The sequence below is a fragment of the Misgurnus anguillicaudatus genome, chromosome 19, assembly GCF_027580225.2.
Source record: "Misgurnus anguillicaudatus chromosome 19, ASM2758022v2, whole genome shotgun sequence".
NCBI classification, from domain to species: domain Eukaryota; kingdom Metazoa; phylum Chordata; class Actinopteri; order Cypriniformes; family Cobitidae; genus Misgurnus; species Misgurnus anguillicaudatus.
Genome location: NC_073355.2, coordinates 43,320,629 through 43,346,141, shown reverse-complemented (window position 1 = coordinate 43,346,141; position 25,513 = coordinate 43,320,629). Strand labels below are relative to the sequence as shown.

Here is a 25,513-nt window from a genome sequence, read left to right as displayed (position 1 = left end):
ACGTATTGCAGATGTGTAAACAAATAAAAAATTACATCTTGCAGATGAAAAAGAATACATCAAATAGACATTTCTGAGATGTATGTGAGCTATCAGCAATAGCGGAGTGACAATCGGGAAAGTTGGGACTTTGCCGGCAGGCCGGTATTGTTATACAATGCGAGTTATATTAGTTACATCATCTGGTGGCCGCTTCTCGCTGGTAAAACTGTACATCCTCTCTGCTCACCGCAGTATATAAAAGTGCTCAATCCGTTTGGCAGGTCCAACCATGTCCAGGATTTTCAAAATTATATGGGAATCAGTGAGCGGCCACTCCCCAAATTGCCTAGCCTGTTGGCCTTTGATGTAAAAAGCTGCTGAACGCCTGTTTCACACACACTCCGTATGCAGTGTGTTTGCGGCGGATCCGTCAAGCACCCGTTGTGCTTTCACACATACACCATTTGCAGTGCGCTGCTGACCGCTGATTCTGTGTATAAAATTATTCTGTGATTGACACTTTCTGCGGAAAAGCGAATAAACAATATAACAAAGCATCAAGATTATTACAATCGCAAGAGCAAATCACGTTTTGCCGATTGCATATCGACAGGTATGCAGAGACGCACACACGTACACAAATGGTGCAGATCATCCATTGTTGATTGACTGTGCCCTGGTTTGCGAGGGCAAGGCACGTCTGTTTGTAATCTTTGTTCTGTGATCGGTTCTCGCAGGTAAATATTTTTGCTAAAATTGTCCAAAGAAAGTCCAAGTACGGATCTAGAAGTTTATCCGGTATTTGTAACTTCAGTGGAAAATGGGTTAATTAAAAGCGGAGTTGAGGGCAGCACAGTCCTGTAGGTCGCCATTGTTTTTTTGGTCGATTGCGCATGCCTTTGAGATTGAAAAGACAGATGCACCTGACGTCGCCGTTGTCAAACTCATTTGCGTTTTTTTCTAACCCAAACACATCGTTGTCGAGTAAAAGAAACATCCGGACTGCATAAAAAGTTGTGTACACTGCCCCTGACATCACTACTACGGTAGTGAGAGCGGGGACTAAAAATCCTGCTGCGGCAGTGGTATTTAAAAATATTTCCCAGTTGATCGGAGTGCTGGAGCTGGTTATGTGGAGATGTGATTCCGGGAACGGGCCGCAAATGCCGCAAAAATTGTGGCTGGACCCGGAGGCCGGAAGGCTGCCTTAACTACTCCCATAATGATGATTGACAGACCTAAATGTTTAGGCTCCTCTCGAACCTATATTTATAATTACAATAAAAAGCAGCCTACTAAATTCCTCATGTTAATCTTTAGTGTAACGTTACATAGATTAATACATTTACATCCATGGTGGAGGCTCAACTGTTTTGATAAATTATTCAGTTTATACTGTTCAGGTTTTATAAAACATGGGTTACTCTAACGTTATACTGTTAACTCATTCACCGCCAGCCTTTTTGAGAAAAGTTGCCCAACTGCATTTTTGTGATTTTAACAAAAGTTTCACAAAATTCCTTGCAGGAAAAATTACCTTCTATAAATATATAAACATACAAATTATATCAAATTAAAGAACATGCCCTCTGCTTTCAAACACCAATAAACAAACAAACAAACAAAATGGGGAAAAAACTTTCATTATATATTTACTTTTCCACTTAATTTAACCACTGAAATATGGATATTTCTCTTCAAAAATACATCATTTTGAGCAAAAAGCTTAAAAAATTGCGTTTTTATGTTAGAGATCAGACTCAGAATGACTATCAAACATAAAGGCAGTTAAAATAAATTATTAAATCTTTTTAACTTCCGTTTTTGATAAATTCGGTATTACACTTTCACTTTGAAATTCGTCTAGAAAGGCATATTTATTAGTTAAATATTAACTCACAATTGATGAGATAACTCGTCAATGGCGGTGAATGAGTTAAGTACCCGCAAGAATACCACGATTCCACAAACAAATAAAGTAAATCAATTTTAAACACATGTAATAAATCAAAAATACTTACAAGACCAAACTAGTGTGGTAGTTTGCTTTCCTCCTGGCTGCTCGGTGATGGTGATTTTCAAAAATAGTGGAATGTTTCTCCCGAGATTTGCCATTATTCAATTCAATTCAATTCAATTTTATTTATATAGCGCTTTTCACAATTTGGTAATTGTATCAAAGCAGCTTTACATAATAGATGCAGTGAAAAGCACAGAAAATCGACAGATAGCACAACATAATAAACGATAGCACAAGCAGTTAAAATTTGCTACGGCTATAAATCAACATTATAAGCAAACGTATTACTAATGTAACGTATAGAAGTTAAGCCCAAAAAGGCTGCCTCCCCGGGTTGAAAAACCCCCTAGGAGAAAAAAACCCCGGAATTTTAGCCGGGGAAGTAAAAAAAGTCATAGGAGGAAAAAACCCTTGGGAGTTATATATATACACATTGAAACGGAAGGAGATTAAGCGGAGATTAAGCGGGGATTAAGCGGGGATTAAGCGGGTTCTGCCGGTGGTCTTTGGTCAGGCATCAGCTGGACATCACGTTGAAGAACAGCTAGTAGATCAGTTGTGTGCCGGCTTTCACATGTACCGGAACTGGATCTGTTTGTCTCGTCCTCGGGATCAAGGACGAGACAGGGAGAGAGAAACAAAATCTTATTAGCGTAGGGGCCGTTCACATAGAAAACAAGTGTCACACAGTAATGTGGTTTTAGTCAGCTCGGTTCCGGACAGGCTTAACTATTGCTGGTTAAGTGTATTACATATAGTTGATGATTTTAGAAACAGAAACAGAACTCGTTTGACTAAGGCCAGAGGCCCCACTGCCGTCGTTAATACTAACGTACAGTGGCAAACGGTTCTGTATGACATACTATTTTTAAGGTCATGGGAAAAGGCCAAAATTGCAAACCGACCATATTTTGCAATTAAGACTCAATCGACAACCAATTCAAAGTTTCAGCATATTACTAAAGAGTATTAATGTCATTTACCATCCTTTGGAGTGTTGACGAAAAAAAGGTTTTAATTTATTCATTAATTTATTTATTTATTAGGTTGTACAAGCTAGCTATTGGGAGAAGTACTATTGCTTAAACAAACTATGTGAATGCCTTGTTAAAGAGAAAAGTTTTAAGTCTAGATTTAAAGTTATCTACTGTCTCTGATTTTCGGACGTCGGTTGGTAAATCATTCCATAGCTTAGGGGCTAAGTAGGAAAAGGATCTGCCACCTTTAGACACTTTTGATATTTTAGGGATAATTAAGAGGCCAGAATTTTGTGACCGCAATGCACGTGATGGATTGTATTCTGATAATAATTCTCTAAGATATGAGGGTGCTAGGCCATTTAAGGCTTTGTAGGTGATTAGTAATATTTTAAATTGTATACGATATTTAACTGGTAGCCAGTGTAAAGATGCCAGAATTGGGCTTATGTGGTCATACTTCTTAGATCGAGTAAGAACTCTTGCAGAAGCGTTTTGAACTAGCTGAAGCTTGTTGACCTGTTTTGCATGGCATCCTCCGAGTAACGAGTTACAATAGTCTATTCTAGAGGTCATAAAAGCGTGGATAAGCTTCTCTGCATCTGATGCAGACAACATATGGCGTATTTTTGAGATATTTCTAAGGTGGAAGAATGCTGTGCGGCAGACATTGGAGATATGGCTGTCGAAGGATAAACTGCTGTCGAACATCACACCTAAATTCTTAACCGTGGAGGTTGGCACCACAGTGCAGCCATCTATGGGCAACTTGTAATCTGTCATATTATATTTGTAGCGATTCGGTTCGATAACAAGTATCTCTGTCTTATTGGAGTTTAGCATAAGAAAGTTATGTGACATCCAGTCACTTATATCGCTGATGCAGTCTGATAGCTTAGAAAAATTTTGTGTTTCGCTAGGATGCGAGGAGATGTAAAGCTGTGTGTCATCTGCATAGCAGTGAAACTGTATGTTATGATTCCTGATAATATCTCCCAGAGGTAACATATATAACGAGAACAGGATAGGACCTAAAACTGATCCATGCGGTACGCCGTATTTAACCAGGGAGTGATGTGACTCCTCCTCATTTACGTAAACAAAGTGATAGCGATTGGTTAGATACGATCTGAACCAAGCTAGCGCCTGACCACTGATGCCAACATAGTTTTCTAGCCTATTAAGTAAGATTGTGTGATCTATTGTGTCAAAGGCTGCACTAAGGTCTAATAATATAAGGAGTGATATTTCGCAACGGTCGGATGTTAGGAGAAGGTCATTTGTAACTCTAAGCAGCGCTGTCTCTGTGCTATGGTGGGGCCTGAATCCTGATTGGAACTTTTCATACGTACTATTATTTGGTCTAAAGTTATTTAGATCTCCCTGGTCAAGGTTTGGTTTTTTAATGAGCGGTCTAATAACTGCTAGTTTGAAAGCTGTTGGAACGTAGCCTAATTCTAGTGATGAGTTAAAGACATTTAATACTGGGTTAGACACTATAGGGAATACCTCTTTGAGTAATTTTGTGGGAACAGGGTCCAATATACAGGACGATGATTTGGATGACGCTACTAATTTAGATAGCTCTTCTATTGTAGTAGGTTTAAATGACTCAAGATGTTCGTATGGTAGGCAAGCGTTAAATGTATTACTGGGTAGAGTGGTGGCTGCTTGGGTACCTACAATGTTTTCCCTAATAATCATAATTTTCTTAGTAAAGAAGTTCATGAAGTCGTTACTATTGTGTGGGAGTTTATTAGTGGGTTCTGTTTGTTCTTTATTTCTAGTCAGTTTCGCAACTGTGCTAAAGAGGAAGCGAGGGTTATTATGATTTTCTTTAATAAGATTGCTGAGATACGTAGATCTGGCGATTTTTATAGCCTGTCTGTAGTGTTTAACACTCTCTTTCCATGCTGCACGCCATACCTCTAACTTTGTGCTTCTATAATTTCTTTCCATTTTTCTAGCAGCCTTTTTAAGGGCAGCGGTTTGATGGTCGTACCATGGAGCTGGCGTTTTTTCTTTGATTCTCTTTTTTCGAATTGGAGCTACGGCATCCAATGTGTTAGAACAAATACTGTTCAGGTTTTCTATTACAATATCTAGATCTTCAGGGTTATCTGCTACATGTTTAATTTGGGACAGGTCTGGAAGAGTGCTAATAAAGTTATCTTTAGTGGTGGAAATTATTGTTCTGGCTAGTCGGTAGCGTATTGTGGATCGAGTGATCATATCTAGAAGTACCGTGTATGAGACAAGGCAATGGTCTGAAACTGCATCGCTCTGAGGTGATATCTCGATTTCATTAATATTGAGCCCGAGTGACAGAATTAAGTCTAATGTGTGCCTACGAGTATGCGTGGGCCCTGTCACGTTTTGGCTAATATTGAGAGAATTTAGAATATCCATAAATGCTAATCCTAATGTATCTGTTGGGTTATCAACATGTATATTAAAGTCACCAACGATAAGAGCTTTATCTACAGTGACTACGAGGTCAGACAGGAAATTTGATATTTCTTTAAGAAAATCTACATGATGGCCCGGAGGTCTATAGATTGTAGCAAGGACAAAAGAGAGCTGTTTATGGTTACAATCAGTTATTTCCATATTTAATAGCATTATTTCAAATGAATTAAATTTTAGTTCGGATTTATGGTTTACTTTAAAAAAAAAATTGTATATTGTAGCTACACCACCCCCTCTCCCCTTTAAACGCGGTTCATGTTTATAATAGTAATCTTGTGGGGTGGATTCGTTTAAACTAATGTAATCGTCTGCTTTAAGCCAGGTTTCTGTTAAAGAGAGTGCATCTAAGTTTTGGTCAGTAATTATTTCATTAACAATGGGTTCTTTATTGGTAAGAGATCTAATGTTAAGAAGGCCGAATTTTAACATTCGAGGTTCATCTGTAAACGTATTGTTTTCTAATTTTATGTTAGTAAGATTTGTACGAGACGAGGTAAACGGTGCTCTGTATTCGTTTGTTCGAGGAACGCACACAGTTGAAATGTGTTGATACTCTGGTAAGATAGACTCTATGTTCTGGGATATATGTGATCTTGACATGTCAGAGCAACTAACAGATGGACGGGTAGGCCGATCTATCTGTTTCCTGACCTGGTCCCTGGGTAGTCAGACTGTATTAGAATTTAGAGTATTGGTCAGTGTATTATGGCTGTGTACCGCTCCCATCTAGCAGTTAGAAGTTAAACTTTGAATAATGTTAATTCAGATGTTTAGTTGCATTTTATAATATGATGTCATGCATACTACAAGTTTGCATGGTCAAAAATGGAAAACATTTTAGCATTATTTTGGTTATTTAGATTTACTCGATTTCGCCAGGTGGATCAAAATCAATCTGACTCAGCTTCCCAGCTAACACAAGACATCCTAGTTACGTAATTTTTGGTAATTTCATGACTTACCAGCTGGCAACATAACTGTTACATCCTAGGGAGGTAATTTCATTACCATTGCAGTACCAAATCACCATGTCGCCAGTACTGTCTCCTAATGTCGCGATATAACCAAGTACGTTCTCCTTACGTAATACATTCATACTATTTTGGTAATTTCATAAATTACTGGCAACGTAACTGTTACGTCCCAGGGAGGTAATTTCATTACATTTCATTTACAATTATAGAAACATTTATTTCATTGTCTATTTAGGTTAGCTTGTGAAAACATTTCAGTCTCAAAGTTTCCCTTAAATAAGTACAAATAGAATAGATATTTAACCACCATGTGAGCTGCTCTTTACATGGGAAACAAAAAACAGCATGGCATCTGACAGGACTAGTCGTTTATCTGAATTGAGACCCAAACACAAAACTTAACAACACAAAACTTTTAATCCATTACATTGTCACGACCTCTACAGTCAGATTACATTGTAAAGTTACGTTGAGCCGACATATCCAGGAATTTCACTTTTCCCATCACCACGACCTAAGTTTGGTCATCATATTACGACGTCAGGTAACAGTTACATATTTGTGTTAGCTGGGTCTGCAATACGTGGCATATAATGTAAAATAAATAAAACCAAACAGCTTGAATTCACTGGTGACTTTGCATACATGATGACATCTCGCAAGTTATTTCGTCAAAAACAACATTTAATTAAATTCAAGGTTATCTGGGCTAAACGTGGGTTATTTGTAGTTGGTCTATTTATGAGCTAAATAGTGGCTACATACAGACTGTGCATAAAACACTTTAAAGAAATAAAACAAACCTTGTAATCGCTGTTAACTTTGCTTACATGATGAAATAGCATACATCTCACAAGTTATTTTGGCAAAAACCACATGTAACCAAATTAAAGTTTATTTGCGCTAGAAGAGGGCTACGCATTGCCAGGCGTTGAAATGACAGCTATTGCTTGCTAGGTTAACAGCAGTGTTGCCAGATAGAGTTGATGGTTTCCAGCCCAAAACTGTTCAAAACAAGACAAACGCACAAAAAACGCCCAAAATATTTAAATCAACATTTTGGTTTAATTTGATTAGCATTTAGTTATTTTTACTTACACAATTAATGCGCCATACTATAGCTAGCGACACCAGAACAGAACATGCTGAAACCACCCAAAACCTCAGCAGATTTAAGACCTGTTTTCTGTCTCTTACAGTTCCATTTGATGTTGTTGGACCTGTAGCTCCTCTCATCACTGTAGTTGGTGAAGATGTGATTTTGCCCTGTTCTCTTAAACCCCAAATCAGTGCTGTAAACATGAGAGTTGAGTGGTCTAGACTTGATCTCGAAGTAGTTCATCTCTATGAAGATCATGAAGACAAAAACACAAATCAGCTTCAGTCGTACAGAGGAAGAACTGAAATGTTTAAAGATGAACTACAGAAAGGAAACACAGCACTTAAACTCTCAAGAGTTCAGATCTCTGATGAAGGACTTTATACGTGTTTCATTCAGTACAAAACCTGGTATGATGACATCACTGTTGATCTCAGAGTTAAAGGTGAGCAAACCACAGAAACTAAAATTAAAGTCCCAAAACACAAATACACATTGTTAGACATTAAAACAAGAGGTTTAACAGTATCTTGTTATGACCTTTTAAAAGTATCTGTTTCGGATTAAACCACGCAGACACCAGATTGAATTTGTCCTCCATCTTTTCTTCCTTATTCTAACGTGGTGACGTCCATGACGTCACATCAATACACAATATTCCCCCTTTACTTGAATATGAACTTACACCACTAAAGTTCTATTTCATATTTTACATTCATTCAACTTAAACTTAAGACAGTTCAGAATTCATCTTAAACAGTTCAGCTAACTCAAAACACATGTAACACTATGCTGCTTTTACAACTGGATAGAACATCAGCACTTTCCTTTTCTAAAACAGGTGCATTAAACCATAACACAACTCTTTGTTTTCTTACTTCAGCTCACTCCTCTTCATCAGTACTTTTGGATTTCATTAATCACTCAATAACATAATCTCTAAACCAGTGGTTCTCAACTCCAGTCCTCGGGACTCGCTGCTCTGCACATTTTTGATGTCTCTCATATCTGACACACTCAGTTCAGTTCATGGAATCTATCCTAACGAGCTGATGATCTTAATCAGGTGTGTTAAATAAGGGAGACATGCACAATATGCAGAGCAGTGGGTCCCGAGGACTGGAGTTGAGAACCACTGCTCTAAACTTTCAGGCAAATTGATTTGTCTCTGAGGCCTGCATGGTGTGGTAATCTGTTCCTCTCTCTTAATTGTTTCACAGTTCATTTTGAATTCATTTGCATTTCCCTTTTGCTCCTCATAAGACCTTAGCATTTGATCACTCTTGATTTCATCACTCACTGCTGGTGTTTCCTCAGAATGAAAGTTCTTGACAATGTTATACTCCATGCATATGTTGCTCCAGTGGGTGACTGAACGACAACACTGTTACCTTCTCTGTGTATGACCTTGTGAGGTGTGCTGTGAAATGTTGTTGTGAACTTTTCTATTTTGTCCTGCTTCACAAGCACTTGATCTCCAAACTCTATACTCTATGTCTGAGGTCTTAGTGCCTCGTCTGTTGTCTGTGTGTATCTTAGCTTTTCCTTTCTTCTCTGCATCTTTGTCTCAAGCTTCAAGATCACAGTGTGGTAATGTAATGTCTGATAACTTTTTTCTTATCTTCCTCTGAAAAATAAGTTCTGCTGGACTTTTGCCTATTGTGGCATGTTGTACGGACCTGTAGACAGTCACATATTTACTCTTTTCCAGTCCTGGCCCTCAGCTGTGGCAATCCATATTCGTTTCATAAGTGATGCATTTTGTCTTTTTACTTCTCCATTTGCTTGTGCCCACTTTTGAGTCATCTTGATATGGTGTATGCTGTTCTCCTGACATATTGTCTGAAACTGACTGGACTTAAATTGAACAGATTCTAACGATATAATCGTCCAATGCGATGGTTTAACGCAGGGGTGGGGAACTCTGGTCCTGGAGGGCCACTGTCCTGCAGAGTTTAGTTCCAACCATAATTAAACACCTGAAAAATCTAATTCAAGTCTTCAGGATTACTTGGAAATAAAATTCAGGTGTGTTTGGTTAGGGTTGGAACTAAACTCTGCAGGACAGTGGCCCTCCAGGACCCAGGGTTCCCCACTCCTGGTTTAACGTAACCATTGGCAACTGCCAATTTAGGGGACATCGCCCAACCCTACAGTGGTTCTGGAACATCTGGTTTTGCTACCAGCTGACACCCGTGACATTTTGTCACAAATCATTCTGTGGCCCTGTCCATTCTGGGCCACCAAACCTTTGTTCTGAGGTGTTGTTTTGTTCCTACAACACTAAGATGATCCTCATGAGCCAACTGTAATGCTCTTCCTCTCAGTGACTGTGGCAAAACAATTCTTGTTCCTCTGAGTATTATTCGTCCAACGACACATAGCTCTCCTGCAATATGCCTGTATGCAGGGAAGTCATTAAAACAACCTGTTTGAATGTCCGTTCTCAGTCTCTGTAATTCCACATCATCTGCTGAAATCTGCTCGACTTCTTTGGTGGTCAGAGTGCAGGGTGTTGCACAAACAGCTATAAACCGCATATGCTTCTTTATGTGTGTGTCTCTCAACTTTGGCTGATGGGCCCCGCAGTCGTTACAGAGGGTCCGCAATTTTGTGTGTTCCCGATATGTAAAAACTCGTAAATCGTAGGACTGTTATCTCAAGACAAACCTTTCGATTCCTGCACATGGTTTTGATCGAGGACAATAGATTGCCTCCAATACTTTGTGGTCTGTGACCAGATCGAACTTCCGTCCATAAACATAAGGGTGTAATCGTTCACACACTCATACTAGAGCAAGTGCTGCTTGGTCTGTTTGCGAATATCTATGTTCACACTTTGTCAAGCCCCTGCTCACATAACAGACAGGAAATGTTTATCCTTGTTGGTCCTGCACTAGTACTGCTACGATTCCCTTTGGTCCAGCAGCGGCAATGACTTTTGTTGGTGCATCCTTGTCAAAATAAACCAGCGTTGTGGCCTTGGCCAACTTATCTTTCAGAATTTTGAATGCTTTCTTTTGTTCAGTTCTAAAATTAAATTTGGTATCTATTTTGGCATTTCTATACATTCATAGTCAAGCCGCAGCTTTCCAGTCTCTTTTTAGTACTGCATGCATTATTTTCTCGTAAGTCTCTTTGTTATGTGCATGGATGATGATGTCATCTGATATGTTCTCTACTCCTTCGATGCCAGCTAGAACAGTGGCTATTTCATGTTGGTACTGCTCGCTCGCTGACAAAATTTTTGAACCTATATATACCATTATGAACGGCAACGCTTGTGATGTCTCTTGATTCTGGAGTCAATTCCAGCTGATGATACCCCCATTTCAGGTCTAGTTTGCTGAAAACAACTTATCCATTCAGCCCTTGCAACAGTTCATCCACCATGGGGATCGGAAACCTTCTACAAGTGATTGCAGTGTTTGCTTGTCCCATATCCAAACACATCCTTATTTCCCTGTTTGCTCCACCGGGTTCTCAAAAAATGACTGTTCTATTTTCGCGCATGTAAAAGGGAAATCTCGCCGAGACCGGCGATATCTTAAAGGGCCACACCTGCAATTTCAGCACTGTGAAAACTAAAGGCAAAATAAATATTTATACCACTGGCCACATATTTATGACAAAAATGTAGAATTTGATTAAAAGAGGTGTTTTAATCATCCAAAAAAGAGTACCCAACATGTTTATGATCCTGTGTGCACAACTTATCGAACAAGCTAACCGCTAATGATTCAGGAGCAAGTAAATATTCACACATTACAACAAACCAACGTTGGAAGTTGTGACTTAGTGGTTAGAGAGTCTGGCTTGTAACCTGATGGTCGCTGGTTTAGTTCCATGGCTGGCAGGAAATGATTGAGGTGCAGAAATTACAGAATGCTTATAATGGTCATTGTTCTAGACAAGGCCTATTTAATTTTCCATATAGTGTTTTTATGAATAAATTTAACATGCTAAAACCACCCAAAACCTCAGCAGATTTCAGACCTGTTTTCTGTCTCTTACAGATCAGTTTGATGTTGTTGGACCTGGAGCTCCTCTCTTCGCTATAGCTGGTAAAGATGTGATTATGCCCTGTTCTCTCAAACCCAACATCAATGCTGTAAACATGAGAGTCAAGTGGTTTAGACCTGATTTCAAAGTAGTTCATGTCTACGAAGATCATGAAGACAAAAACACAAACCAGCTTCAGTCGTACAGAGGAAGAACTGAAGTGTTTAAAGATGAACTACAGAAAGGAAATGCATCACTTAAACTCTCAAGAGTTCAGATCTCTGATGAAGGAGCTTACAAGTGTTTTATTCAGTACAAAACCCGGAGTTATGACATCAATATTGATCTCAGAGTTGAAGGTGAGCGAACCACAAAAACTAAAATTAAAGTCCCACTGTGAGGAAAATCAGGTTTTTATTGTTGTTAATACAGTATGTGGTAATGTTAATGTTTTAAGACAAGCCATGTGAAAATTTATCATTCAACACCACTGCTGATCATGGGTGTTTAAATGCACATTAGCCCCCCCTTCCCAAATTCTTCTCAGCCCCCCCCCCCCCGAAAATTTTGTTGTGTTGTCTCCATAATTGTACACGGATTCATGATCGTTTTAGTCTCCTTTAAATTTCATATGAAAACAGCAGCAGGACTTCGCCTGTTCCTCACCTTTAGTCTGCAACTTTGAGTGTGTTCAGCCCATCTTTGCAATACATGGCGGAGCTAGAAGGGATGTCCAGGGTGTCCAAATGTAACGATAATTTCACTCCCTCCAATAATTAATTTCCCGTTAATCAACGCGTTTCTTTCAACATGCGGCAGTACAGCACATTGTTGCGGTGACGCGATTACGCGTCTTTTCTTCTGGTAAGAACTTTACTTCCGGTTTCTGTTTGTTTAAGGGTCTGGGCCCGGTTCCCCGATAACACTATCTCTTAGCGCGCTAAGACGACTCTGAAAGTGGCAGACGATATAAGTGGCAGTGGCTCAGCGGTTCATGTAGGTTGTCTACAAATCAGAAGGTTGGTGGTTCAATCCCTGGCTCCACCTGACCAAGTGTTGAGATGTCCTTGAGCAAGACACCAAACCCCAGCTTCTCCCGACGAGCTGGTTGGCGCCTTACATGGCTGACATTTACATTTAGCAGACGCTTTTGTCCAAAGCGACTTACAAATGAGGTAAACAATAGAAGCAATTATAGCAACACAAGAACAGCAATACATAAGTGCCCTGGAAATAGTCTCATCAAGTCCAACACAGTATAGACGACGGCTGGTTAGTAATTTTTTTTTAAGTGTACAGCTAAAGAGAAAGAAAAATAGAGAAAGATAGTAAGTCCTTTATTAGTAAGTGAGGTAATGGCGGAAGATATGGGTTTTTAGCCGAGTCTTAAAGACAGCTACAGTGTCAGCAGACCGTGTCACGACTGGTGATCCTTCATCCAGAGTGAGATGTCCCTTAGGCATGCTGAGATGCGGGCAGAAACCATGGGATCATCAGGGTGGAATGACAGGTGGAGTTGAGTGTCGTCTGCATAGCAGTGGTAGGAAAAGCCATGTTTTCGAATGACAGAGCCCAGGGATGTCATGTATATCAAAAAGAGCAGTGGTCCGAGCACAGAGCCTTGAGGCACCCCGGTATCAAGACATTGGGGTTCGGAAACGTCACCTCTCCAGGATACCCGAAGTGACCTACCTGAGAGGTACGACTTGAACCGCAGAAGCGCTGTGTCAGAGACACTCAAAGCCATGAGGGTCGACAGGAGAATGCAGTGATTGACCGTGTCAAAAGCGGCAGATAGATCCCGTAAGATCAGTGCAGATGTTTGGAGGCTGCCTTGCCTGCCTTAGGGCTCCAATGACTGAGAGTAGCGCAGTCTCAGTGGAGTGACCGCTTTTGAAAGCAGACTGATTGCTATCCAGGAAGTAGTATGTGTGGGTATGGGATCTAGCGGGCAGGTTGTCGGATGGTTAGAAGCAAAGACATTGGAAACATCCGCTTCAGATAGGAGAGAGAAGGAGGATAGGGAGCATGTCCCAGAGGTTTGAGCATGCGCAAGAAGCGGCAGCTCGGAGAACTGACTGCTAATAGTTTTCGTTTTCTTCACAATGAAGGAAGTAAAATCATCAGCCGTTAAGTCGGATGAAGGTAGGGGGGCGGGGGGACAAAGAAGAGAGTAGAGTCTTGAAGAGAGTGTGAGAGTCAGGTGAGTTGTTAATCTTTGAATGGTAGCATAGGGTCTTAGCAAAGGAGATATCTGTGGAGAAGGAGGCAAGAAGAGACTGACAGAGACAGAGGTCAGAAGGATCTTTCGATCTGCGCCACTTCCTCTCTGCAGTTTGGAGCGATGCTCACAGAGAACCTCAGATAGCCAAGGGGCAGGTGGTGTGGTCCTGGCCAGGCAAGATGTCAGCATAATGTGTCTAAGCAGGATGTAAGAGTGGAACAAAATGTGTCAGTGGCGTTGTCAGTGTCTAACAGAGAGAGTTGGTTGGGAGCGGAGAGCGTGGAAGTGACCACAGAGGATAACCCTAACCCAAGACAAAGAAAATTTAGATCCCTTAAACAACCTAAAAGTTACTGAATTTAGGCTTTATCATTTGTTTTGACAGGCAGGTAAATCTGTACATCATCCGCGTAACAATGAAAGGAGATGTTTATTTTTTTTTTAAATAGACCCCAAAGGCAGCATATACTGTGAAAACAACATAGAGCCCAATATTGACCCCTGGGGGACACCACGGGTAAGGGAAGCAGCAGACGAGGAACATTCACCAAGTTGAACAGAAAAACATCTCTCAGTTAAATATGATTTAAACCATTTCAGAGCTACACCCTTAATACCCACACATTGTTGAAGTCGTCTTAAAAGTATCTTATGATTGACCATACCAAAGGCTGCCGTTAAATTCAACAGCATTAAGACCACTTATTGGTATAATTGTTGCCTGTGAACACGAGCTCTATTTAAAAAAAAAAAAAACTTGAAGGTGACTTGATACAAACGGCCTCTAAAAGGAAAAGAATCAACAACCTTTTTTATTTAAAAAAAATAGGTCATAGATCTAACAATCAATTGTCTAATAGTCATTATTCGTAGTCTATTGCAAGAGTAACACAAATCTATTTGATGCAAATCATCAGTTTATTGGAAAAAGTAAGTTTATGAATATGACGCTTTCTTAGTAAAATAAAATGTTGAAAGTCCATTATACATTTTTTATTTTTTGACACAAGGTAGGCCTACCTTATTTGGCAGTATATGTGATCTAAGTACAAAAAATTAAGGATTTTATTTTTTCATCTGTTTCCCCTACATACTTGATGAAGTTTGCTTGTGTATCGTATATATGGGGTTTCCAAACCTTTTTAACCCAAGAGGTAAGACCCACCATTTTTAAAAAATAGAAATAGGTCTAAGGCATAAAACATCAGGGCTGAAAATGAGTCCTACTCCGGTCCTGTGTGGTATTGATTGCCATTGGTTAATGTTTTCAATACAAAGCAACTAATCTACAATGAAAAGAGGGAGAGAGAGAGAGAGTTAGATACAGAATATGGTGGAGAAGCAACGTAAAAAAGGGCTCAAGTTTTGCAGAATAAAAACTGACATGGACTAAATAGCTCCGCGGTTGGTGCCGTCTTTGATTCAATACAAGGATCGCTGCCATAGTTGGTCGCTTACTGGACACTACCATGCTTACCCATTTATAGATCTTATAGCCATTTAGAGCCAAATTGTTTGCCAGATTTTAATAACAAAAGTGATTGCCAATTTAAACGCTGACATTATGAAAAAAATTCAACTTCATAAATAGGCCTGTATCCATTGCGAACATATTTTATTAGCAGTCTTAAAATGTCCAAAACATAACATCATTGTTGAGCCACAACATTGTCAACATACCATAGTTTGACTTGTACTGTGCTGATTTCTAAAGACTGCTGCACAGTGGCGGCGACTAGCGTCTTGAGCTCAAACAACGCTAAGAGAGAGCTTACGAATGGTCCAGACCAACCATACGAAAGTTTGACTTACAGAATATATACTTAGCGTACGAACGTGTCGAGAATCGTGCCAAAACGCTAAGAGAGAGGTTAAGAAATAGGTTAAGAACTACGTGGCGATAATAATTTTTTTGGGGAACCGGGCCTTGACTAGTTGCTAAACTGAACTCTTGAACAAATACCTCGTAGAAAATAACAGCGCGAAAATTATGGTTTGACGCTGGTGCTAGCTGTTAGTAAATCTGGCCCTTAAAGTGCATTAGCTACAAGGAGGAGTTAAATTTGGGATTTGTTATGTGGGGGGGTTCTGTGTTTGTGTCGGAGGATGGTGTTTAAGGGGAAACACTGGTGTGTGTTTTTCAGTGACATGCTGGACCTCCAAAAGGATTTTATAAGTTTTAGCTTTGTGCCCGAAGTTGACCAAAAATATTTTAAAAAGCATCTGAATTTGCAAATGATCCAATCTATGAGTCTGCCACCCACCCTATAGGCATTTGTTGCACATGTCACTATGCATCATAGTGAGAATCATACCTTTTCACTGATTCTATGCATAAGATACCCCAAAAGACTCAATTTACAAGAAAAGGTACAACATCAGCAACATGTCTTATATATTAGTCATAGAGATTCCCTATACTGATATTAGGTCAGCAACTTATTTTATTAACTATATTACCTATAGGTAAGGCAGGGCAAGTTTTTTTGTATAGCACATTTCATACACCGAGGTAATTCAAAGTGCTTTTCATAGAGATGAGAAAACAATCTAAGAGACAAAAATCTGTAAAAACGAGACATCACAATAAAAATAAAGATACATGAAAATTTAAATAACAATAAATGTGTTTTATAAAAACATTTATAAAAATAATAAAACAGGAGTAAAAGTGACTTGAGTTAAAAGTGCAGTAAGTGTGAAGCAGCACAGTGTGTTAGGGATGAGACAGAGAGGAATCTGATGCAAAAAATGTTTATTAAATAATAAACAGTGAGAGGGGTATTAAAGTGCCCATATTATGAAAAACTCACTTTCTGGGTTTTGGGGTGTTATTTTGTGTATCTGATGCTTCCACACGCATACAAACTTGGAAAAAAAATTCATCCATGCTGTTTTGAGTGAGATACAGGTTTCTGAATGTCCTCTGCCTTGAGTCTCAGATTGCATGAGTTCAAACTCAGCTCCGAAGTGACGTAACTAGACGTTTCGTCACATTCCGTTTAAATTTTCCCACCCACCACCCGACTCGTAGGTCTCCACCCACCAAGTAGCCAGAGAGCACAGAGCAGTCACTTCCCTGATACCCACTATGCTGTTATCATGTCTCACGAAAATAACAGCGCTATTTGGATATTATGGATTATACTCCCGTTTACTTTTAAAAACAAAGTTTTAACGCGTGTTTATTTAAACCTAAAATGTGATCTCATATACAGTGTCTTACGACGCAAATAACGTTAGTCCTCAGATTGTAGGCGATAAGACGTTCATGCGAAATCTGATGTAAACAACAGACTATATTTCTATATTTCACGGATTATACGCATTTGTGGACAAAAATGGTCATTGGATGTATTTTATTGGACTTTTTTATGGATCATTCACACATCTGAAACAGACTGGATTCGATTCGCGTTCATTATATCAACACAAAAGGTAAGAAGTCACGTTATATTTTGCATGTTGTCATCTTCTGTCACAAAATACTACATTTATGATGCTAGAGCATCTGTATCTCAACACAGAGATCGTACATTGATGCTAATCCCGTAAATTATACATTTTAAATATTAATTGCATTTAACCCCCTGGGGTCCAAAAACGCAGGGCCGCGTTTTGACGTGTTTTTTCCTTATCATGGCAGAATCAACTTAAAATACTCCATCATTAATAATCATACACTTACGTGTTTGACATCATTTGAAACGGTAAAGGGTCTTCTTTAATATGTGTTCATTCACAATAACAACAGCTCTTTGTGTTTTTGTCAAATAAAGAAAATAAACAGGGTGTCCATCCAGACATTTCTGTCTCTGCCAGCTGTCTCTCAAAACACGTTACAAAAATCAATTGAAACTCCGCGATTACTCGTCACACAAGCATGATACACACATCCAAAGAAAGCCTGAAATGTCTACTTTTAAACAAGCTAAATATAATCGAAAACAAACATTGCCAGTTTATGTAATCTGCATTGAAGTAAAGAGAGTAGCGTTTTTCCTGGCTGACTTCATTATCTTTAATTTGGTCACGCCCACAGCTGTTGACATGGTAATGAAGACACGAGCTGTTCAACCATAACAAGCAAAGCGTAAAGTTTGATCAGATTTAAAGACTTTTTAGCTTTTTATATTAATTGCTGCAGATGTTTATCTGAGATTAAGTTTATATACAAGATAGTATATGAATGTAACTTAGTATCAGTGACATTTACCCATCAGTTATATAAGTAAGGGTATTTCTGTGGACAATTTATGCTAACAGCTGTTTATAACTCTCAGAGGTATGCATCTCTCTCATCAGTACAAAACTATGAAGTGGAAAAACACTTTTTGGACATAAAGTTATATGGTAACATGAGCCACATGAAGTTTACAGCTCTGTTGTGTATCAGTTTCTTAGTTTATACAAAGTTTTAGGAATAGGGTATGTTTCCAAATAAACTTAAAATGTCCTACTAACCATCATTTCTATTTTGATTATATTGTTAACTTAATAAATCTCAAACAAAGATGTATACATTTGTCCTCACATTCTTCACTGTAGTTAATTCTCACATTCCTGCCTCATTATGCAGCTCATTATGCGAGCCTTTGTTTGCTTGCTGTCAATCAATCCTTCTCGCATACAGCCCGTCTAAACAAAAAGTGTCTTACAATTTCTAAATGAATACATTGTTTTATGTGAATAAGTAGGCAGGGTGATTGTCACATCATTTTAAAGAAAAAACTCTAGACTACTAGATTATGTTTAGGAAAGTCTTGTTAAAACATGTTTAGTATGGGTTTTGTGGACTTATATCAGTGACTTAAAAATGTTGCTTTTTAAAAAACCACGAATAAAATTTTTCTCTCAAAAATACAAACATGTACATACATGTAGCTCATATAATATTTTAGCCCAGTTTGTGCTGAACGCAGTGGTATGAGACACTTCCCATTATTATGTTTTAAAGCAACTGAAAAAAGACCATATGTAAGAGCATGTCAGAACCTCTGAGAGTGTCCCAAAATGGTCGGACCCCAGAGGGTTAATTGTAGACAGTAGGCTATATAGTTTTTTTTCAGGCTAGATAGTTTGCAGTGTGGGTTCGAAAGTAAAAAAAAAAATTAACGGCTTTATTTTACAATTCTACATGAACTCAGTAATAGTGCTTTGCCAAACTAAAAGTGTTTTGCCAAACTAACCGAGACCGGGCCTTACCGACCCGGCTTTTCTGACGAGGCTAACGTACCCCCGATTCTCTTATAACTTTACGGTCCGGACCTCCTGCTAGCTTCTAGCAATTAGCATGCGGTCCACAAGCAGTATACATCCCCCGCCGGGTCTTAATTTCTGTAATTTGCAAAAAATAATGTGTTTGAAAATGTTTTATAACGGGAATATGTTAGTATTGTCCAGGGAAAACGAGTGTAACTGCTACATCACAATTTACTCTGGAATCATTGTGTGTCATGAGTTTCTTCTCCTGGAGTGTACTTATTAGTGATACTTTTTGCTTGATTTGTCTGTTGGCAACATAAACCGTTAAAAATAATATATGAAAATAATAACACAGTATGGTCTGTACTGCTCACGATATCACTGAGCACACGCACATGATGTTAGTAGTGGGGCGTGGCCAAAGGACCAACAGCTCATAAATAAGTAATGACCACCTCAAAACAGCACAATCTAAAATGCACTGAAACAGAGGTTACTAGAGATGGGTAACAATCTTTTCCTACAAGCTATTTCGAGCAAACAACATTTGAAACATGTTTTATGGAACTCATACACCTATTTAACTTGTGGAAAAACAGTCATAATATGGGCACTTTAAAGGCGGAGTCCACGTTGTTTGAAAAACGCTTTGGAAAAGAAGACGGCCCGACTAGCAAAACACACTTATAGACAATCAAATCAAATCAAATGCCGGGTTGCGTATGTGTGGGGCGGGTCTATCAACAGAAGGTCCAGATTCTATTGGGGTGGGGGCGTGTTTGTTTAGGTGATTTCAAATATCAACATTGGCTTTCAAACATCATGGACTCCGCCTTTAATAGTCAATAATCCACTGGAAACTCCATGAACACTATCCAACTTGGGTTCAGGAACTCTGTTTAAGACACACAATCCACCCGAAGGTCTTTCAGGAACATGAAGTTCAATACACAATCCACAAAGGTGCTTTATCAGGATCTCTGCTTTCAATACACAAACCACGAGGGTATCAGGAACTTTGCTTTCAATATACAATCCACGAAGAGCTTTCAGAAACTGGAATTTCAATACACAATCCACGATGGGTGATGAACACCATACGACCAATCGGATCTTGTCTGAAAACGAGAGAGACCGATGAGAAATGTACAGGAGGCATTTAACGTTTGCGGATCTGTAGTGTACCAAGTTCAAAATTGTCAGTCCCAGTCTAAAGGCGAGAGTCATTGACAGAGGACAATCCGATTCGTCCAAACGGGAAATACCCACAGAGAGAGGAAAACAGAGATCCAGAACTACCAGGAGAGAGAGCAGGAACCGAGCGAGAGCATAAATCTCAACCGAGTCCTGGAGGCAAAACACAGTGAGTACAAAACAAATAACAGGATCAATGACCAACATGAGTCAGACACAACATGGCAGCGATCTCCCGGTAGAACAAAAACAAACGTGCACAGAACACAGCACACCTGAACCTAATATAGAGGGAGACAAACACGCGACAGCTGTAGAAAACAATCAGGGAAACCGAGTAGGCAGGAGACAAGGAGCGCGTACGTGAGACACAAAAGGTAAACAAACAGAAAGTGCAGCCGATCACTCCGAAGTCCTAACACAGGGTTCATTCAGTAAATGCAGAGTTAAACAGATGTGTTTTAATCTAGATTTTAAAATGTTGAAGCACATCTGATCTCTTCTGGAAGCTGATTCCAGCTACATGTGGCATAATAACTGAATGCTGACACACTTTCTAAGTGAACCCTTGGTATTTCTAACTGAACTTATCCTAATGATCTGAGTAATCTGTATATATTCAATTAGCATTTCTGTAATGTATTTGGGTCCTAAGCCATGAAGTGATTTATAAACCAGGAACAATACTTTAAAATCTATTCTAAATGTAACAGGAAGCCAGTGTAAGGACCTGAGGACTGAAGTGATGTTCTCAGAGTTTTTGGTTCTGGTCAGAATTAGGCCTGGCAAACTCGACTCCTTTTAAGGATCCGGGTTATTGTGAGTCACTCACTAAAGTGATCCGGGTTGTGTGAGTCGCTTGAATCACTTCAGTCAGTATTGCTAAATCGCCAAGGAAACTCAGTACAGACCCACTTGTAACCGGCTGATCCACGGGACTCGAGATTCTCAGAGCCGGAAACATTGCAGACTCGCAGACCATGGGACTCGCTCTACCGATCCACTAAACAGCTGATTCGCGTGGATCCGCCGGGGCCGGTTAGTGGATCTATAGAGCGACTGAAGTCTCCTCAAAAGCAAATCCACAACAAAAGCCTTTCACTTCTGAGATAACATGCTTATAGGTTTTAGGTTTGGTGTGTATGGTCGACCTTTAAAAAAATAGGCCTAATAATAGCATAATTATATAGAAAAAAACTGTGTCCTGCTTATGTAGTCCCCAGAGCCGGAGAGACAGTTCGTGCGGATCAGCCGGTTATGAGTTGAGAGATTCTCGAGTCAGAGCAGATTCGCAGGTCTCTCGAGATTGCATTGTTTCCGGCTCTGAGTGAGAATCTCGGGTCAGTTCGCAACTCGCGCGGATCTCTCGAGTTTGCAATGTTTCCGGCTCTGAGTGAATCTCGGGCCAGTTCTCGAGCAGATCAGCCAGTTACGAGTGGATCTGTAGAGCCAGCAAAGTCTCATCAATAATGTTGCAAGAGGTTTGTGTGTGTGTTGGCGCTGTTTTTGGTTTAACATTGAATTGTAGTAGGACTCAGCTGATCCGGGTTAATTACACTAGAGACTCGTGACTCATGAGTTAATTTGAAGATCCGGGTTAAAGATCCGAGTGAGTCACGACTCAAACAGGTCTAGTCAGAATTCTGGCAGCAGCTATGTTCTGTATGAGCTGCAGCTGTCAAATGGTCTTTTTAGGGATCCCAGTAAGGAGTCAATTGCAGTAATCCACCCTGCTGGTGATGAAAGCATGAACAATTTTTTTAAGTCCTGTTTTGAGACAAAACATCTAATTCTGGCAATATTTCTGATATAAGCTGATTGGCTTATTGCTTTCACATGACTACTGAAATAAAGTTCAGACTCTAAAATTACACTAAGATTTCTGACTTTATTCTGTGTCTTTAGACCCCTAGAGTCAAGGTATGTGTTAACCTTAAGAGTTTCATCTTTATTTCCACATACAATGACTTCAGATTTGTCTTTGTTTAACTGGAGGAAGTTTTGACGTACCCCACTGTTAATTTTATCAATGCACTTGCATAGAGAGTCAATGGGGCTGTATGGGTTGGGTGACAGGGCTAGTAAGTATATCTGGGTGTCATCTGCATAACTGTGGTAAGCAATTTGGTTCTTTTTCATTATTTGACCAATTGGGAGCATATACAAATTAAACAGACGCGGTAGAAGAATTGAGCCCTGTGGGACTCCACATGTCATGAATGTAGCGATTCAGCGGGAGGAAGGGAAATGTTATTTAAAACACTACTGAACCTCTGAAACATACTATGGAAATCCCAGATTTAGCTCAAAGGGAATAATAAGTACAAACTCTAATTAATTATACAAATTGATAAGGTTTTAACTGATTTTAGCAGAATTAATAATAACAATTAATTAATGCATTCGTCCAGCGAATATTCTCATAATTGTACATTAACTTAAGAGGTTAATTTCATGGCCTTTAGAAAATAACATTCTTACTGCAATACAGTATTATCGCAAAGCTTATAGCTAGATCAAAAGGCAGAAAAATTGACATTGATTTGCTGAGCATTGAACACAGAAACAATACAATTGTGAAATGCAAAACCGGTTTATTAAACTAAAGTTACACTACGAAAAACACACAATACTGGTCGTTCATGGGGACGCAATGCAGACACCTAGCATAAAACAGGTTTTCAGGGAATGCAGCTAGTGAGAGGCTGATAGCCAATGCCCCGCAACATCAGCCATCGAGGCGGTGGAGGAGAATCAAAAACCTTTTTTGTAACGTTTTGACCCTTTCAGCATTCCATAAAAAATAAATATTTTTAAAGTCCGTGAATAAATCCTGTGACAGGGCCAGTGCCGGGTTAAGCCTTTGTGAGGCCCTGGGCTAACGCTGGTTTGCCCCCCCCCCAATCTACATTGAAAAAAAATAAAAGCTGGATTTACTGAAAAATATAGTGCCCCTTTGCTTAAATTTTTTAATAAAACTTACTAAAAAGGGGGGATGCAAAAACGATGCACTGTCTATATTTTTTAGTAAATCCAGTGTTTTTTTACAGCATATGTGCAAAATTAAATGGCCAAAATTATTTAAATAAATTAAACAATATTATCAAATAATAATTGTACAATCAGAATCAGCCCAGAAAATAACATTTATTAAATGCAACTCACAACTAAAAGTGCTTCTGTCTGTTCTTCTTTAAAGAGAATTCCTCAATTAAATCATTAAAATCAAATTGATGCAAAAGTAGGCTAAAATTATTTAAACAAATTAAACAATATTATCAAGTAATAATTTTACAATCAGAACAGCACAGAAAATATCATTTATTAAGCAACTAAAAGTGCTTCTTTGTGCTCTTCTTTAAAGAGAATTCCTCAATTAAATCATCAAAATCAAGTTGACGCAAAATGTCGTACTCACTTGACAACCTCAGTTTATTTTTATACATCCCAATTTCGAAGCATTCGACACAAGGATGGTGAGAAAAATTCTTATAATGCAATTTACACATTGGGAAAAGCACACTGGAGCTGCTTTCTTAAAGGAATAGTCTACTCATTTTCAATGTTGGAATGTGTTGTTGCCTTGACTGGGAATTGTTGAGTCATCCCTCTGTCATCTGTGTGTGTGCACGTGGGCGCTGGAGCGCGCTGCGACGCTGCGATGGCATTTAGCTTGGCCCCATTCATTCAATGGTACCATTTTGAGATAGAGTTAGAAGTGACCAAACACAACAACGTTTTTCCTATTTAAGACGAGTAGTTATACGAGCAAGTTTGGTGGTACAAAATAAAACATAGCGCTTTTCTAAGCGGATTTAAAAGAGTAACTATATTTTATGGCGTAATAGCACTTTTGGGAGTACTTCGACTCGCCTGAAAAGTCCGCTCCCCTTCTCCCTCTCATAATGGGAGAGGGAGGGTGTTACTGCGCCGAGTCGAAGTACTCCCAAAAGTGCTATTACGCCATACAATATAGTTACTCTTTTAAATCCGCTTAGAAAAGCGCTATGTTTTATTTTGTACCACCAAACTTGCTCGTATAACTACTCGTCTTAAATAGGAAAAACGTTGATGTGTTTGGTCACTTCTAACTTTATCTCTAAATGGTACCATTGAATGAATGGGGCTAAGCTAAATGCTATCGTAGCGTCGCAGCGCGCTCCAGCGCTTACGTGCACACACACAGATGATAGAGGGATGTATCAACAATTCTTAGTTAAGGTAATAACATATTTTAATATTGAAAATGAGTAGACTATTCCTTTAAGATTTAATTTCTAGGCGATAGGTCATTGGTCAGGGAGAAGAAAAAAGCAGTAAATGAACAAGTTCATAATCCAAATGCTCCTGTAGTTGCTGTACGAACTGAAAAAGTGCTGAAAATCTTCTTTTGCGAAATGTATAACGCAGCTTGACCTTAGGTCGGGTTCGAGCTCCAAGTTTAAGTGAAGGAGGAGATGATGAGGAGAGATGCCAGAAGAATTGCGGCCGGGCGTGGAGGCACAGAGACTCCCGTTTACGATATGATTTTAATGATGATTGACACATGTTGGTTCCTTTCAAACTTACTTTAAAAGTGTACCCGTTAAAATATTATTACTGCAGTAAAAGAGTTTAAAAATAAATAAAGTTTTATTTTGATCATGGTGTCACGATCGCTGGATAATTCTGAAATTACTTTTCAGTCATTTGCGATGTTACAAGGTTGAACCTCTTCACGTATACATGATTTGCGAGGTACATTTGCAAATGATTCATAAATAATACCTCTGTGTTTTAGAAGTACTGTATACTCAAACTCTAAAGACAGCAATGTGATTGCCCATGCGCTGGCAGAGAGAGAGAGAGAGAGAGAGAGAGACTGAGAAAACGAGAGACAAGAGTGGAAATGATCGATGTTATTTGAAGTCGGCTCTTAAAGGACAAAATATCCCATTAAGCTATTAAGTAACTATTATACAATTTTTTTCAGAACATTCTTGTGACCCAGTGGGTGGGGGCCTCTGCTCTAGGTAGCACTTTCGCAAAATTACGTCAATCAAAATGTTTTTAAAAACTCTAAATAGAATTGTCTTGGGGGCCCCCTAGTGTTCAGGGGCCGGTTGCACCAGCTGTGCGTAAATGGCAACGTAGCTTAGTTACGACGTAAATGGGCACTAAGTTACAACTTACGCACTACTAAATGTTTTTGCGTTGCACCATTAAACTTAGTTTAAACGTAACAATACGTTGTAACTAAATATTTACGGAAGCCCCTGTCCATGAATAACGTTTGGAATAAGATGTCATCCAGATTATATAACATCGATGAGCTCGTATTAATTATGAAGAGCCGCAAATTCGTCAACGACTTTTCAAGAACTGTTT

The 25,513-nt window shown here is 39.1% G+C and overlaps 2 protein-coding genes across 2 annotated transcripts in view; both read left to right on the top strand.

Moving 5' to 3' along the window:
• LOC129425993 (E3 ubiquitin-protein ligase TRIM39-like) overlaps positions 1-25,513 on the top strand; it is a 315,525-nt gene that overhangs the window by 245,861 nt on the left and 44,151 nt on the right. The gene's annotated exons all lie outside the window — the stretch shown is intronic.
• On the top strand, positions 7,528-11,923 carry LOC141351264 (butyrophilin-like protein 2). Its single transcript, XM_073857917.1, has 2 exons — positions 7,528-7,966; positions 11,538-11,923. The coding sequence occupies exons 1-2, from the start codon at positions 7,528-7,530 to the stop codon at positions 11,921-11,923; spliced, it is 825 nt and encodes a 274-aa protein (XP_073714018.1).